At 45.4% G+C, this 16727-nt stretch overlaps 1 protein-coding gene and 1 gene segment (V, D, J or C); both read right to left on the bottom strand.

Annotated features, from left to right (window-relative positions):
- Positions 1 to 16727, bottom strand: part of LOC115277666 — an 869742-nt gene that overhangs the window by 551853 nt on the left and 301162 nt on the right.
- Positions 1 to 16727, bottom strand: part of LOC115277665 (immunoglobulin lambda-1 light chain-like) — a 653789-nt gene that overhangs the window by 525701 nt on the left and 111361 nt on the right. The window contains exons 1-2 of one of the 3 annotated variants that reach the window (XM_029921977.1): positions 4776 to 4894; positions 4359 to 4665 (exon numbers count right to left, since the gene is read on the bottom strand). The exons of the other annotated variants lie outside the window; for them this stretch is intronic. Of the exons in view, the coding sequence (XP_029777837.1) occupies positions 4359 to 4665; positions 4776 to 4836 (368 nt within the window). The 5' untranslated portion in view covers positions 4837 to 4894. Of the gene's footprint in view, positions 1 to 4358; positions 4666 to 4775; positions 4895 to 16727 lie in introns of those variants that run through there. 3 annotated transcript variants of the gene reach the window in all.

Genomic DNA, 16727 nt, shown 5'->3' with positions numbered 1-16727 from the left:
TATATATATATCCTAGCTATATTTTCTTACTCAAGTTCTTAATTTAGTACATGGGCAATGCCATCAATAAATATTTACTTCCTCACTGTACCAAGGGTGCTACACTGTGGGAACGGTACCAGGATGGCTAGAATCAAAGGCCCTTTTATAAATTCCTGTACCCAGAATGACCCCTTTCCCTCAGACACTCTATTCTCAAGGAACTTGGAGGGATCAGCCTCATTGAACTCAGTCAGGTCCTCATTCAGTGACTCCTCACTGCTCCAGACATAACCTCTGCCCTAAGCTATCTTCATGGTCTTGCCTCGCCTGCCTCTCCTACCTCCCCACCCACTGAGCAACCCCACTCCTTGCTTTCTGGCCTCCAGTTTCTCTCCTTTTCTGTTATCGCACAACTCTGGATTCACATCCATTCCATAATCTCCAAGCATTTTCCTTCTCACTTTGTTGGGTAGAGATGGGCAACAACATGAGTTCATGGAGAAATTTTGGCAACTGAGTGTCTTCCAATAGCAGGACATCATCATCAGAGATAGGAACAGAGAATTTTAAATCCACATATTGTGAACCATTTTGAAATTACAAACAGCACAAAGAAGAGTGCAAAGAACCCCTGAACCCATCACCCAACCTCAACGGTCATCAATAGGACTCTTCTTGTTGAATATCCCACCCCTTTTTGTCCCACATACTGCCCTTTGCTGAATGTGAATCAAATACCACCATGGCATCAGTGATGTATGGGGGTCACTGGCATATGAACTTCACCCGTATAAGCTTGGGGATGTTACCTACACATTTAATACTCCAAAACTCTTGTTTATTAAAGCAATGAATTCCAACTACTCTCACATAAATTTATGTGTGCTGTAATCCCCCAAGTGGTGAGCTAAGTAAACTATTGTCCTTTTGAAACAGTGAAGGAAGAGCAAGGCACTAACTTTTGTTACTTTACCACTTTGATTACTGAGGGAGAAAGTTGAGGCAGCATTGCAAACTCTCATCTTTCAGTTGAAACAAGTACAGATCTTATGATAATGCAGCTAGAAAACTTTATTTAAAAAGGGATTAATATTTCAAATGGATTTTCTATGACCTTGAAATGAAAATACTCTGGCTATATTCCTGCAGTCTATGGTTGGGGCATATTTTATTTTGAAACTTAGTTTACAATTAAGAAAGATCTCAGAAGGGACAGGAAGATTTATTTTATCTTTAAATTTTTTTAATGTTTATGTATTTTTGACACAGAGAGAGAGAGAGAGACAGAGAGAGTGAGTGAGGGAGAAGCAGAGAGTGAAGGAGACACAGAACTGGAAGCAGGCTCCAGGCTCTGAGCTGTCAGCACAGAGCCCATTATGGAGCTCATACACAGGAACCTTGAGATCATGACCTGATCGGAAGTTGGAGCTTAACCGACTGAGCCACCCAGCCTCAGACCCAAAGGGCTGAAACTTCCAGGAAAAAAATCTTTTATTTTATTTTTTTACACAAAATAAGCAATTTCCAAGAGGATGGTTCCATCAGAATTGTGTTACCAACACTGGAACATTGCTGGACTCTGAAAATGATTAAATGCAAAGTTTAAAAAAAAATGTGTACCTGCCAGTCTACAGAGCTATCAGTGCTACTTATATGTCTGATCCAACGATGTCATTTTATTTCAAAATCTGTGTACAAGAAATTTGTTTTCTCACAATGGGACTTACTGCTGATTCCTGGTAGGCTGACATTTCTCTCTGATCAAATTGTATCCTTACAGTGGATATATGTTTATTTTTATAGTTGGGCTTCTCACTTAGATACACAAGACCCAGCCTGGGAGCCATGATCTGCTTTGGGCCTCTCCCCATCACATGCATGCACACACGCATGTGCACGTGCTCCCCCCTTCACACAAACACACTACCCTTCCTAGGCAACATTCTGATAGTCTACATGGCATCTGCATGGATTTTGTCTTTTGTTGGAAATATGTTGTACATTCTGCCTAATTTCTGCCTGAAAAGTCCTTTGTGGAGTCATAAACATTTTACATAACAGTGGAGACACTTATAGGGAGGCACTATTCTGAACCAGGATCCTAAGGGCTTTTGTTCTATGGTTATTATCAGTTAAGTTACTAACTGCCTCAATGAAAGTGTCACTACCTGGAATCTATGGCCCAAGGTCTTTTGTCTCACTTCCTCTTCTGTGTCTACCACTGTGCTGAGCACCGGTGTCATACACCTGACAGTAATAGTCAACCTCATCCTCAGATTGGGGCCCAGAAATGAGCAAAGTTGCCATATTTGTGGTGACGTCATCTTAGGCTGGGGATCCCAGATCCCAGCTGGTTGTTTGGTTCTGAGTAGTAGTACAGGAAAAGCCAGGCAAGACTCCCTGGCTTCTGCTGGCCACCTGTATCTGCTTTTCCCACAAAAACTGAGGTCCCTGCTCAGGGTGCAGCTGAGTCTATCTCTTGTTCTCAGAGATGGAGAGGGAAGGTGGCTGGGTGAACACAGGTTGGGACAGGGAGCCTGCAAACACAGACAGTCGTGGGTGATGAGGCATTTAAGCTGGGAGTTTCTGTCCTAGTGGCTGATAATGTCCGGGAGCTCACACAGAATGTGATGTTGTTCACACCTGAGCAGAGTGAAACAGCAGGAGGAGAGAGGAATCCAGGCCATCGTGGAACAGCTGCTGGTCTTCCATATGGAGCTGGGCTGCCTCAGGCTTTTCAAATCCTTACTACTGTCCCCAGAGAAAGAAAAGCCTGTTTTAAACAATTTGTCCCCTGAGTGTAGATGCTCTTAGACTCTACATGATCACTGATTTGGGACTTAAGGGGCAATCAGGGGATAGGAGGCTGAGGATAAGGACTGCTCTGAGTGACACCCAAGAGGGAATGGGGGAAGCAACTTTGGGAAGAACCATAGGGCCCTCCCCTGGAACTTCTCCCAGGCCCTGAACATGAGGCTGCTGGGTCTCATCAGGGAGCAGAGGGGGGGGCTGTTCAGCTTCTGGAGCCCTGAGGCCAGTGATGCTCTCCCTCAGCTGTGATAGTCTCCTGCAGGGCCCAGAGAGATGCAAAGTGCCCCCTACTGGTTCCATGTCCACCTGCAGGATCCTCAGTCTCCTGAGGTCAAATTAGTATCCACATCTGTGTCATCAGCATTCAACAGTTATGTGACCAACTATGTGAAGTACCATGTTGGGTCTGATTTAAACAACATGGATGTGCTATCCGTGATTTGAGAGGCTGACAACACAGTGGAGAACATCATGGGCTCACAGAGGAGAAAATCAAAACAGGGTCTGAAAATCCTCTAACCATGATGGGATGTGATTTTACAGAGTATCAAAACCGCCTGGTGACTTTGTGCAGGGAACAGAAGGATGGACACAGCAGAGCAGGACTTAGTAAACTATGTGGTCAGGGAAGAGCAACTGAGACAGGAAAACAGGAGATGAAGACACAGGAGGCTGTGCTCACAGAAGACACTGAGGACTATGAAGCAGAAGGAATTTAGGGAGAAAAGGGAGAAGTGGGTAGTGTGAACTGGGGGTTCCTGCTCTGACTGACCCATCAGATGGTGCTGCTCTTTACTGCAGGTGAGCATTAGATAAGGAGTTAGTTCTATATTAAGAAAATACTTGAAGATTTGGGAAACAAGTAGAAATACTGAATCCTAAGTGCTAAAATGGTCAACCCTGACCTTGTTTGGCAGCATGGAGTGATTGGCTGAGGCTGATATCCAGGCATGGTGACAGTCCCCAGTGCAGGGGTGGATGTGTAGGAGGGACAGGAGCCTGGGACTTGACTCTGAGTACCATCCCCATTTAAACAACAGGTAAGAGGAGTTCGGGAGATAGAGTCCCTCAGTCCAGGCTGGCTCTGGTGCCCAGTCCCTTCATCAGTCCTGTGGCATGTGTGTTAGTGACATCCTATCTTCTGTTCTGGGTCCCAAGTGGTGAGCTGGGTGTATGTTTTGGTAATACCAGCACCTCCTTGTCTTCATCATGTAAATGTTTCAGAGAAGACAAGAACTGAGCATACCCAAGTTATGTTTGGTGGGGATGTTTCCAGACTTTCACATCAGAGGGCGATCTAGGAGGAGTCATGAGGGTACATGAGTGTAGAGCACTGAAGGTCAGGCTGAGGTACCTAAGACAGGAGGAATCATGAAGAACTGGGGATGGGGAAAAACCCAAAGATCTCACCCATCTGAATATCCCCAGGATCTCCAACCAAGGGAGGCAGAACTATAAGCACGTTCTCATCACCTTCAGCCATTAGGGGCTGGACAAGAAGTCCTATTGCTGTGAGGACAGCAGGTTTTTGTCTCACTTCCTCACAGGCCTGGAGCACTGTGTAAGCACCTCCTGTAGTAACATCAATAGATTGGCAGTAATAATCAGCCTCATCCTCGGTCTGGAGCCCAGTGATGGTCAGAGAGCCTGTGTTGCCTGACTTAGAGCCAGAAAATCTGTCAGGGACCCCCGAGTGTCGATTGTTATTAGCATAGATGAGGAGTTTAGGGGCCTTTCCTGGGAGCTGTTGGTACCAGTTCACACCAACAATACCGATGTTGGTTTGGCTTCCAGTGCAGGAGATGGTGACCTTCTGACCCAGGCCTCCGGACACTGATGGTGGCTGAGTCAGCACAGACTGAGCCCAGGACTCTGACCATGGGAAAGAAACAGAGACAGTAGTTATGTGGTCTAGAGAAAAGAGAAAGAATAAGGCCCTACATGTCCTCCCAAGACCCCTTCTCCTATCCTTATATAGTTACCTGTGAATGAGTGAATGAGGAGGGTGAGAAGGAGAGTGGTCCAGGCCATGGTGGAGGTCATCACTGATCTTGCCTTCTGTGGGCTCACAGATGAGCAGACCTCCCGTGATCCGTTCCTTCTCCTTTTCATCCTCTGAGAGACAGAGGGCCTATTCATGCAAATGAGGCTCTCAGCTCTTAGACACTTCACTGGTCCTGGGTCAGATCCCTCTGCCTGAAGATATCAGAAGGATGGGCAAGGGAGTGGCTCTGGTGGTATAGGAGGTGGGGAGGTCACAGATGTGAACCCTGAGCAGAGGGCACAGGCAGTATCAGGTGGCAGATCCCAACTCTGATCAACCCTGACCATTCAGAGACAGGTGATGCACCCTCCCTGATATCTACACACAGGCACTGCATTGTGTGACATGGTGACCAGAGTCTGTCAGAGTTCTTGCCTCCTCACTGCTCCTTCAGACCAGGTGTCCCCTTATGTGGCCTTACATAACCTCAGGAGACACTGTGTTGTACTCAAGCTCCACATAGGGAGTCTGTCCACGGCTCCCATGGTTGTTTATGGGATGGGACTGAGGTACTGACTCTTGTACAGCCACACAGATGAGGATCAGGGCCAGAACAGTGAAAGGTCCACACTGACACATGGCAAATTTTGCGCAGGAGGCTGATTTCTTTCCTCTTCCTTGGCTCCTCTATGGTTTCAGAGTTCTCCTTTTTCAGAAGTTCCTTCAGCACTGAGGAGACAAGGAGTCCTCATTTCTAGGTTGTGGGTAGAAGCCCTCATGTGCATTCCTACAGGGGTTTGTCATTTGTCACCACTTCCAACTCCATGAAACAACACTTCTCCACACACTGTGGTTCGTGATTCCCTCCCAGGATCTGTCCTCCCAGCACACGGACACAGTCTGCAGGAGCCCTGTGTGTGGCATTGACCTCAGAGCACAAGGGTAAACCTGCAGGAAGTTCTAGGAGTGAAGGAGTGACAGCTGCAGGTGCTCTGACATGGACCTTGTTGCAGACTTTATATGCCTGTCACCACTTGGACAACTGGTACCTTAATATAAATGTGTGTGATTTTATACAAAACCTCAGCAGTGTAGAAATGATTTAAATGTACTGACAATGTCATTGTGAAGATGCAGATACAATCACCAGTGTATTTTCACAGATTCATGCTTATTGCTGAATGAATATGCACTGAAAATATTTGAAAAAAAATGAGTGGCAAAATAATGCAAATAAGTGCCTTAATCTAGTTCTGGGCTGGCTAGAGGGTCTATAAATTTGTTTCTAAATTATTTTATGTATCATCATCATCATCATCATCATCATCATCATCATCATCATCATGCTTTTTATGTAGTTGGTCTGGTCCTGAAAATAAAGGAGGAGAGCCCAACATGGTGTCCAGGAAAACCCCATGAGCAACCTGTTTGTATGAACTTCAGAGCCATCTCAGTGATGGAATTACTTAACACAACTTCCAGGATAGATTGACTTGGGGTCAGAATTATCTCTGAGGTGTGCACTGGTCTGGGCTCTATTCTTTGTGTCCAGTATGTTCAGGATAATTTGTCCATTCATCTACCCATGACTAGAGGAATGAATTTCTATCACCCAAGGCCAACTTGACCTAGAAGTTTCTGTCAAAGATCCCACATTTGAATCCAGATGGATTCCAGATGGACTCCACCAGGTGGAGATAAGGGACACTGTGTTCTTGAGTTCACAGGCCCTGTGGCCCTGTTGGGACAGACTTCAGCAGAGGTCCATCCTAGCTGGAGGTGTTACTGGAAGGTCTGGGAGAGTGACTACACTGGTGAATGTTTTCTGGGCATCAGGCTCATTTTAGACACAGTATTTATTCCTGTTCATCTTCTCCAGACCCCTAAGGATGTGCAATTGTGCTCTGATACCTCATCATCCATCAGTGTCTTCCTAGGACGTCCTGTGCTGCCTCGCTTTACAGACATAGTATGTGTGTTTGTCTTCCTCTTTTTCAAGGAGACATCTTTCTGCAGAAGGGTCTCCACTGCAGGTCTCCAGGTAAGTTTCTCAATTAAATGAGGCTCAGACACAAGGTCTGTAGACCAAGGGGATTTTGTATCACTTCCTCATTATATGAGACACTGTGTATAAGTGTAGCTGCTCCCACTCCTACGTTTTATTACATAGTAATAATGAACCTAGTCCTCAGGCTGCAGCCCAGAGATGAAGAGAAGCCCTGCATTGGCCGAGGCATCTTTGGACCCAGAGAAGTGGCTGGGGACCCCAGAGCCCTGGTGCTTATTTGAGTCTGAGTAGAACCTAAGAAGATATGGAGGGAGGGCCCCCAGCTTCTGGTACCCGTATATGTGGTAGCCCTAACACTGCAGCTGCTGTTCAGGGTGCACTTAAGTCTGAAAGGTGCTCCAGGAAGTGCAGAGGAAGGATGGATGGGTCAGCACAGGCTGGGACAAGAATTCTGCAAATCCAGATACAGCAGATTGTAGAGAACAGACAGGCTTCACTTGCTTAGGGACCTGGACCAGAGGGATTTGACTCAGACTAGAAGCCTACCTTGGGGCACTGGGTCCTGTCCCTTCCTGTGCAGTGACAAAGGAGCACAAGGAGGACATGTTTCTAGGCCATGGTAACAAAGTCCCTTCTTAGGCCAAAGATATGGGGCTGGACTGCCTCTGGCCTGTCGTATTCCCTCTCCAATGGCCTCACAAAAGATAAGAGCTTAGTTCTTAGACAGACTAAAGTCTGAGGGAGAGTTCAGGGTTTGTCCCGTGAGAGGTGCCAAGCAACAAGCAGCTGCTGGGAATTCCATAGACCTGAAAGCAGGACATTCTTCCCAGTCAGAAGGGAAACAGCTGCTGAGACCTCATGGGCACACATGGGCACCAATGCCCCTGCCCTGACAAATTTGGGGGATTACACAACAGATGAACCCCACTGTCCTGATCCTGAGGGAGGCCCACATCACTTCCTATGCCCATTGGTCAAACTGCAGCACTGGGTGTAAATGATGTTGGGGTCAGTTCGGATAGCCTGCTCACTGTCAGTCCTCAAACACCCATGCCCTTGGGGTGACCCAAGTTCCTGGCATATATTGATTGATTTCTCAGATAAAATCCTTTCCAAATGAATCAGTAAGTTTTTATTCTACCACAGTGTTAATATTATGTTTTGAGAAGTTTTTACTTTACACTATTAAAATGGCATAGTCTATCATAGATAATTAAATTATGCTACAAAGCTGAAGAGGTGAAAAGTGTGGGTATCTCAGAAAGCAGTAACACATGAACTCTCCCACCTGTTTCTCTCTTTCATGATCTTCATTGCACACAGACTAGAAGCATCTGGCATGTGGAGCAGAGCAGCAAGTGTGCTATGGACCCAGCTCATGTCTGTACAGATGAAAAAATGCTCAATATTAATTTGGTCTCTGTAATAAGATTAATAAATGAGGACATGACTGTTAATGTCATTTGAATAAGAAGCTTCTTGGGGCACCTGGGTGGCTCAGTTGGTTAAGCATCCGACTTTGGCTCAGGTCATGATCTCATGGTCAGTGAGTTCTAGCCCTGCATTGGGCTCTGTGCTGACAGCTCAGGGCCTGGAGCCTGCTTTGGATTCTGTTTCCCTCTCTCTCTGCCCCTCCTCAGCTCATGCTCTGTTCTCTCTGTCTCTCGAAAATTAAGACACATTTAAAAAATTTTAAAAAAGCTTCTCATAAGACAGCAATGAGGTCTCAGAGACTAACTACTGGTTCATGTATTTGGGAGGTACAAGTCCTCCTCACCACCACTAGCAGAAAGGTAAGGAGGAAGCACACAGTCTTGTAGGGTCACACTGAGAAATGGACTCACCCTAAGACAATGGGGATAGGGGCACATGGCCACAAACCACCAAACAGAAGAATGAGGTCAAGGAGCCTCCCTTACCAAGGTGGTGTTGACTACTCCCTCCCCTAATTTTCTCTCCTGCCTCTAAGTCTGAGCCCATGAGGAGGTTCAGGTTTCACTGATATTTGTGGAATGCCACTACCAACATACCTCATACAATGACGGTCAGCCTCGTCCTCAAGCTAAGTCTTTTAAATGTGAGTGTGTCTTTGTTCCTAGAGATTGACCTGGAGAATTCATCAGGGAAATCAGATGGGTGTTTGTTTACCTGGTAGATAAGGGTGCAGGGAGCCCAGTTCCGGGTCTGCTGGTATCAGCTGGGGTAGTTATTTGTAGAGATTAATCCAGAGCTAAAAACACAGGTATGTGTGACCATCCTTCCTGGAGACACTGACAGTGATGTCTCCTTGGTCACCATAGCCTGAGAATCCACCCCAAAATCCAGCAGGAGAGACCAGTATTTTTATGAGAGACAAAAGTCACTTGAGTCTTTAAGTGCAGTATGACTTTTCTTACATCCTGGAGTGATTCCTAGGAAGTAAACTCTTCTTTAGTCACCCTCTGTTTTTTTTTTTTTCCTGAAATGTGCCCCACAAATACTTTATTAGGATAACAGATAGGAGATGACTGTTTATGTTCATGAACTGATTAGCAGAAAGTGGAGGAGGGATAAGAGGGAGAGTGAAATTTGGGAAAAGAAATGACTCTAGGCTTCAAGACATAACATAATATAATGGATAGAGAAAGAACATTCCAATGGGACATGGAAGGAGAGTCCAAGGTAAGGAAATACCAGGAGAGCTCAGTTGTGACTCTTAATACTAGGCTTTGTGTCCCAGATGGGCAGAGTCACAGTGGGATTGAAATCAGGCAGACTGTGATCTCACTCCCCGTGACAAGGACCCTGTGAGGTGGGGACACTCAACAATGACACAGAGGTGATCCAGGGAGCCTGAAGGAAGGAGTAGCTCCGAATGGAGTGTGTGGACAGAAGGAGTGGTTCCTGTACTGGCCCCTGAGTCTGTTCCTCACCTGACAGAGTAACAGCAAAGGAAAAGGTCTCAGGTGTGGGGTGGTCTGGAAATGTTTGCCATTAAGGTTTCTGGAAAACTTTTTTTTTACTTTCTAAAAACCTCTGAGAAGAGGAAGCCTTCATATCAGGAATATGTTTTCTGTTTCTATTTCTCATGGGACTGCTTGCATTTCATGTCAGAACCTCACACCTTTGAGTGTGTATGTTTTGGGCTGGAGTTGATCAGGTGCAGGAGCATCAGAATAGTCAGTGGCTGAGATGTAGTTTTAAAAGACATAAAGTCCCTGGCCTGGGTCCTCTGTGCAGATTGTCCATAGTCCATGCTCCAACCTGAATTATACAGAGGATGGAGGGAAGATGATATAGATGGTGGGGACTACTTTGGTGATGCTTCCATCATTTTCTTCTTCTATTTGGACCCCAGTCTCCCAACTGCATGGTTAGTCAGTGAATCCAGGTCCCACCAGACAGTCACTGTGTTACCGAAAGTAATAGGTATCCCCTCCCTGGTTGCTAGGATGGTGTCCGGAAAGATGGTGATGTGATGTGATCCAGCCATCCTGAAAACTGGGCTTCCTTATCAGTGGGTCAGTAAGGGCCAGGCTCTGTCATCCAGAGGTTATGTTGTGTGAATATTACCTGGGATTGCAGACACATTTTCCTCATGTGGGAAGTCAGTGTGAGACACAATACGTTTTCCTTATGTGTCCTCTTTCTTCCCAAAGACAGTGTCAGCCTTCTGAGTATGGGGATCCTCCCTGTCATTTCCACACTGTGATCCGAGCCCCAAGCCCACATAGGTCATGTAGTGAGGGTTTGGTTAATGCTGCGCATGTTTAACATGTGGACAGTTGACTATCCTGAGTCGTACACAGCTATACTCTGTGTCCCTGGTTCTGTCCTGGGTCTTTGATATACACTGAACTGTGTCCCCTCAGATTCGTATATGGAGACCCTGACTCACATTGTGGTTGTTCGAGATAAGGCATCAAAGGATGTAACTATGGATAAATGAGGTTATAAGGCTGGTGCCCTAACAAATAGGGCTGGTGTCTTTATAGAGGAGGTAGAGACACGATGGGTGAGCACACATGGAAATGCCACGTGAGGACCCAGGATGAATGTAGCCATCTGCAAGCCAAGGAGAGAGACTTCAGGGGGAATCAAACCTGAAACCACCATGAACTTGGACATTAAGCCTTCAGAATTGTGAGAAAATAAATATCTTTTTTATTTGCCCAGTGTGTGGTATGAAATTATGGCAACCTTAGCAGACAGGCACAATCCTCAGAGACTGTCCCCAGGATAACTTTCCTCAGCATCCAGGAATTTCTGTTCCATTTGCACAAAACAGAAAATATACTCCTACAAGGACAGAGGATGGTGACATATTCAAGAGAAAGTTTAGTGGTTTGAGTTTCAGACCTCAGTTTTAGGGAAGCAGCTGTTTTGGCAGAAGATGGAGGCTGCACAAGGAAAGTCCATCACTGAGGGGACTGCAGGTTTTTTGTCTCACTTCCCCACAGGCCTGGAGCACTGTGTAATCACTGAGACTGCTGTCCCATGCTGAGCAGTAATAATCAGCCTCGTCCTCAGCCTGCAGTCCAGTGATGGTCAGGGATCCTGAATTGCCAGACTTGGAACCGGAGAATCGATTGGGGACCCCTGATGGTCTGCTATCATTCCAATAGATGATGGTTTTGGGGGCTGATCCTGGGACTTGTTGGTACCAGCTCACAGAATTACGACCAATGTTGGAGCTGCTTCCAGTGCAGGAGATGGTGACCTTCTGGCCCAGGGACCCTGACGCAGAGGATGGCTGAGTCAGCCCAGACTGGGCCCAGGAACCTGGAAAGGAGAGAGACACAGATAGGGTGACGCTGAGGTCTGGACACAAGAAGGTGGAAGCAGGGCCCACGGGTCCTCCCAGTACCCCTTCCCCTCTCCCGAAATTCAATCACCTGTGTAGTGAGCAAGGAAGCTGAGAAGGAGAAAGCACCAGGCCATGATGTAAACTATCATCAATCCTGTTTTCTCTGGCCCCACAGCTGAGCAGACCTCCCCTAATCTCTCTCTTTTTCATCCACTGAGGGAGGAAAGGCCTGTCCATGCAAATGAGGCTCCAGCTCTCTGACCTCTCTCTAGCCCTGAGTCAGATCCCTCTGCCTGTGGATGGCAGGGGGCGGGCAAAGAAGTGGCTGTGTGGGGCAGGTGTTGGGGAAGTCACAGCTGTGAGTCTCGAGCAGAGGGCACAGGCAGCACAGGTGGTATGCCTCAGGTCTCATCACCCCTGAACCCTCAGAAATGGGTCCTGTTTGCCCTCTGGTGTCCAGATTCAGAAACACCATTGTGTGAAATGGTAACCAGAGCCCACTTGAGAGATTTCCTGCCTCCCCATTGCTTTGTCCACTGTCCCATTACTAGGGCCAGGATGGGTATCCTTGTAGGTAGCCTCCCATTAGCTCAAGCCAGACGTTCTGCTCTACTCAGACTCCTCAGGAAGAGTCAGCCCATGTTTCCCTGTATGTTTCATGGGTCAGGACTGAGGTAGTGTTTCTACAAAAATTCCACTTACATCAGAATCATGTCCAGAGCAAGAATTAGTATCAATGGATACATGGCCCCTTCTGCATAGGATTCTGTGTTCTTTGCTTATTATATTCTTCTTCCCTGATTGCCAGATGTCTCCTGATTTGAGGTTCCCACACTACTGAAAAGAGAAGGAGAGCTTCTTTTCAGGCTGTGGATAGGAGTGACTAGGTGTATTCTTAGGGGCACTGGGCACTAAAAATCTTTATTATCTGTCACTATTTCTCCTTATGTTAAACAACAGTTCTCCACACACTGTGGTTAGTGATTCTCTCCCAGGATCTGTTATTTCAGCACATAGACACAGTCTGCAGGAGTCCATGTGTGACATGGACCCCAGAACACAATGGGCAAAGCTGCAGGACGTTCTAGGAGGGAAGGAGTGACAGCAGCAGGTGCTCTGACAGGATCCAGTGACACAGTTTATGTGTTAGTCACCACTTAGGCAAGTGTGCACTTTAAATGGGTGTGTGCCCCTGTATACAAAGTTTCTCTCAGTAAGAGTGATTTAAACTCAATGACAATGTTATTATGAAAATGCAGATACAATCACTAGTATAGTTTTCACAGATCTGTACTTATTGCAGAGGAAAATGGATAGAAATTGTGGGAACAATGGAGAAGGGATGCCTTTCTGTTCCAGGCTGAATAGGAATTGATAAATTTTTTCAAAATACATGTTTTTTTTGTGTCATGAGTTTAGCGTGGTGGAATTTTTCTGCAAGTAAGGGAGTCCAACATTATATCCAATGAAAACCCATGAGGGGTCTGTTCCTATGAACTCCAGAACCATCTCTGTGGTACAGTTATCAGCACAGGCAGTTTCCAGGAAAGAGTGATTTGGAGTCAGACTCATCTCTGGGGTGAGCACAGCTCTAGCCTCTGTTCTTTGTGTCCAGCATATTCAGGATAGAGCAATAGTTCATTAAGCCACCCATGACTAGAAGGATGAATTTCTGTTATCCAAGGCCAATTGGACTGAAAACTTTCTGTCCAAAGTCCCATATGTGAGTGTCAAGATGGTGGAGATAAGAAGGACTGTATTCCGGAGGTCACTGTCACTGTGGGCCTTGGTTGGGACAGAAGAATTTTCAGCAGAGGTCCAGAATGGTGCAAGTGTCACTGAAAAGACTGGAGGAGTGACAACCCATCTCTGAGAGCACACAAAGTTTGTGTCTCACATCTGCATATACCTTGAGCTCTGTGGGAGCAGCACTGAAGCTGCTGTCCCAGAATCAATGCACTGATAAGACTCAGGGACTGGCTGGAACCCAGACATTGTCAGGGGCTGAGTTGCCCATGGGGACAGAGACTCTCCTTAGGATTCCTGAACATCAGCCTTGTCCCATGAGAGCAGGTGTTCAGAGCATGTGCTGGTTGCTCTTATGACAGGACCCCAGTCACACTGGATGTTGCTGGTGTTTTCTGATGATGGGGATTCTGACCTGGGAGTACTGGGTGAATACATGTTGACCATGATTTATGGAGAGAAAGAGACAGTGGGAAACTGAAGAATCCAGGACACTATACACTCAGATAGAGGAGAGATGTGTGTGTGTGTGCATCTGTATGTGTGCATTTGTGTGTGTAAGACAGAAAAAGGGAGACACACACACAGAGAGAGAGAGAGAGAGAGAGAGAGAGAGAGAGAGAGAGAGAGAGAGAGAAATATGTTTCATGTATCTGCTGAAGTCTTTCCTTCAGAGGCCAAATATGTAGACAAGTGTCCCCCTGTCCCTCTTATGTCCTCTTTCCATTCCCTGAGAGCTGTCTCCATGAAAATCACTGGAGTTGGCTCTCTAAAGACCCTTCTGTTTTCTGGAACTTGGAGCTAAAGAAAGCTAGTGTCTTGAAGGTCACTTCCTTTGCACAAGAATGGAATTTACACAAAGAAAAGAAATTTGGCAAAGACTAGTTTTGATAGGAATTCCACTGAATCAGAAATTTGGGTCTTGTGGATGGGCTTTTTGTCCATTTTCATTCTAAGAGATACATATCCCACCGTTGTGGGACTCAAGTCTCAGGAATCACAAGATGAGAATGACTATACAGTCCCTTCTTCCTGCCTTCGCATCACAGTGCCCCCAAGGTCCCTGGTTGCTTCCCTGGAGGTGATCATGAGAGACTGCCTTCTTTTATTTTGGAAAAAAAACTAATGCATGAGACTTCATTGTTGGGAGCAAATGTGTGTGGCTGAGTTAGTGTCTTTGTGCCCTTAGAAACAAATATTCTCAAGAACAAGAAAAGTTGTGATGTCTTGAAATATGTAGCCAACCCTTCCTTTGTTGGCTATGTCAACAGTTACCTTTTGTGGAGCCTCGGTAATTTTGAAGGGGGAAAAGTAATTGTAATAATAGCTTCTGTAAGCAAATCCTCAAAGGCTGAATGAACATACATTTGTCAGAATCACAATAATATTGTTGTCATATTAAAGAGATTTACTGAGACTGGTGGGCATGGAAACTACAAGAAGAGCTGAGAGCAGGAATCACACGATGAAGGGATTTCATGCTGGTCCAATTTCTGTGAATTCTCTTCCCTAGAGATGAACCCTGGAGAGTGGAAATTACTGTAAGATTTTACTTTTCTCTGAAATCCTAGTATAGAGTTGGAGCTCAAAATAGCCATAGGGAGAGACTGAAGGCCTGAGGAAGGCAGGAGAAGAAGGGAGAAGAGAAGGGTGTGTGCGTGGGGGGGGGGGGCTGAGGTGAGTCTGAAGTTGTGACTCACTTTTTGTCAGGTGGGTACAATAGAACACTGTCCCTTAACCAAAGTGCTTATTAACATATTGGGTATGTAACACAAGTCACAGTTTATGGCCTGAGATTTGTGGATGAACATGACTATCTAGTTCACCTTGTTCAGTTGAGACAACAGTACTGCGTAATCTTAGAAACTATATAGGAGTCTCTTTGCCCTGGATCCTGACACAAAGTTTCTGAAATTTTGTCATTCCCTAAGTGTCAAAAGCACTAGAAGCATTTTTGTTCTAATGAGGTGACTCTGGGTGGGCTCCTGGATGGCTTCTGTATGGAGCTGGTCCCCAGAAAAACCAGGCCTTGATCAGAGCTTGTGAATATTCACCCCCTCATGCTTGAGAGAGGGGGCAAAGGCTGACAGTGCAGTTAATGTCCAATTACATCTACCTGAATTTTCAATAAAATTCCAATGTACAGTGTTTGAAGGGCTTCCAGGTTGATGAACACATCCACACCCAGAACATGATGTACCTCCACTCCACGGGGACAGCTCTGGTGTTCTGGTGCTCAGGACCTTCCCAGACCCGCCACTTGGTATCTCTTCATCTGGTTGTTCACCTGTCCTCTTCATCATATCCTTTAATGAGCTGACAAAAGGAGTCAGTGGTTCCCTGAGCTGACAAAAGGAGTCAGTGGTTCCAAAATACCTTTCACAAAAAGGAAAATGATAGATATTTTAGATACTTTAGAATATTAATAGAAATATTGTGTATAAAATATTAGCAAAGAGACCTCAATACCATATTAGTAAATTGGTATGCCATCATTAAGTGCTATTTATTCCAATGATATAAGTTGAGTTACATAATAAGAAACAGTGATATATTACACACCATATTATTACATCAAGACATATGATCACATTGCCCCAATTGGTCTCAAAAGAGCCTTTGACCAAATTTAACACCATATCCTAATAAAAGCCACAGGAAAATACAAACGTATACATTTATAATATGGTAATACACACACTCTCGCACACACTTATGATGTAGTCCTGAGGCCAGCATCTTAGTTCGTGGAGTAGTGAGGGGACCATTTCCACAAAGATCAAGAACAGGGAAGGGGCATCTGGGTGACTCAGTAAGTTAAGCTTATGACTTTGGCTCAGGTCATGATCTCACAGTTGGTGGATTCGAACCCTGCATTGGGCTCTATGCTGACAGCTCAGAGCTTGGAGCCTGCTTCCGATTCTGTGTCTCCCTCTCTCTCTCTCTGTCCCTCCTCCACTTGTCCTCTGTCTCTTTGTCTCTCAAAAATAAATAAATGTTAATTTTTTTTATTTAACAAAAAGAACAGAGAAAAGAGATCTTCACTTCCATTATTTTTCAACATTATTCCTCAAAAGTTTGAAAATGTAATTAAAAAGTCAAATTCAATGGTTAATGCGGGGGACCAGCCCACACACCAGAGTCTAAGGGTCTCTGAGTAGGGGGTTGGTGTCGGCAAAATATCTACAAGAAAGAACACAGACAACATGAATGGTGGAAGAGACCACACCTTACTGTGAAACTTGGGATCTTTATATACCATAGGTGATTACATCATTTTTCTAATGATTACATTGTTTGTTACTTCCAGAAAAATTTATTATTTCCATGGTAGCAAAAACAGAAAATCAAAACAGAAACGAGGCACAATACAGAAGATCAAAAAACATAATTCATCACTCAAAATACAT

Source organism: Suricata suricatta, chromosome 14 (assembly GCF_006229205.1).
Source record: "Suricata suricatta isolate VVHF042 chromosome 14, meerkat_22Aug2017_6uvM2_HiC, whole genome shotgun sequence".
In the NCBI taxonomy this organism is placed as follows: domain Eukaryota; kingdom Metazoa; phylum Chordata; class Mammalia; order Carnivora; family Herpestidae; genus Suricata; species Suricata suricatta.
Note: the sequence above shows the minus strand (reverse complement) of the source record. Positions and strands in the feature narration are given on the sequence as shown.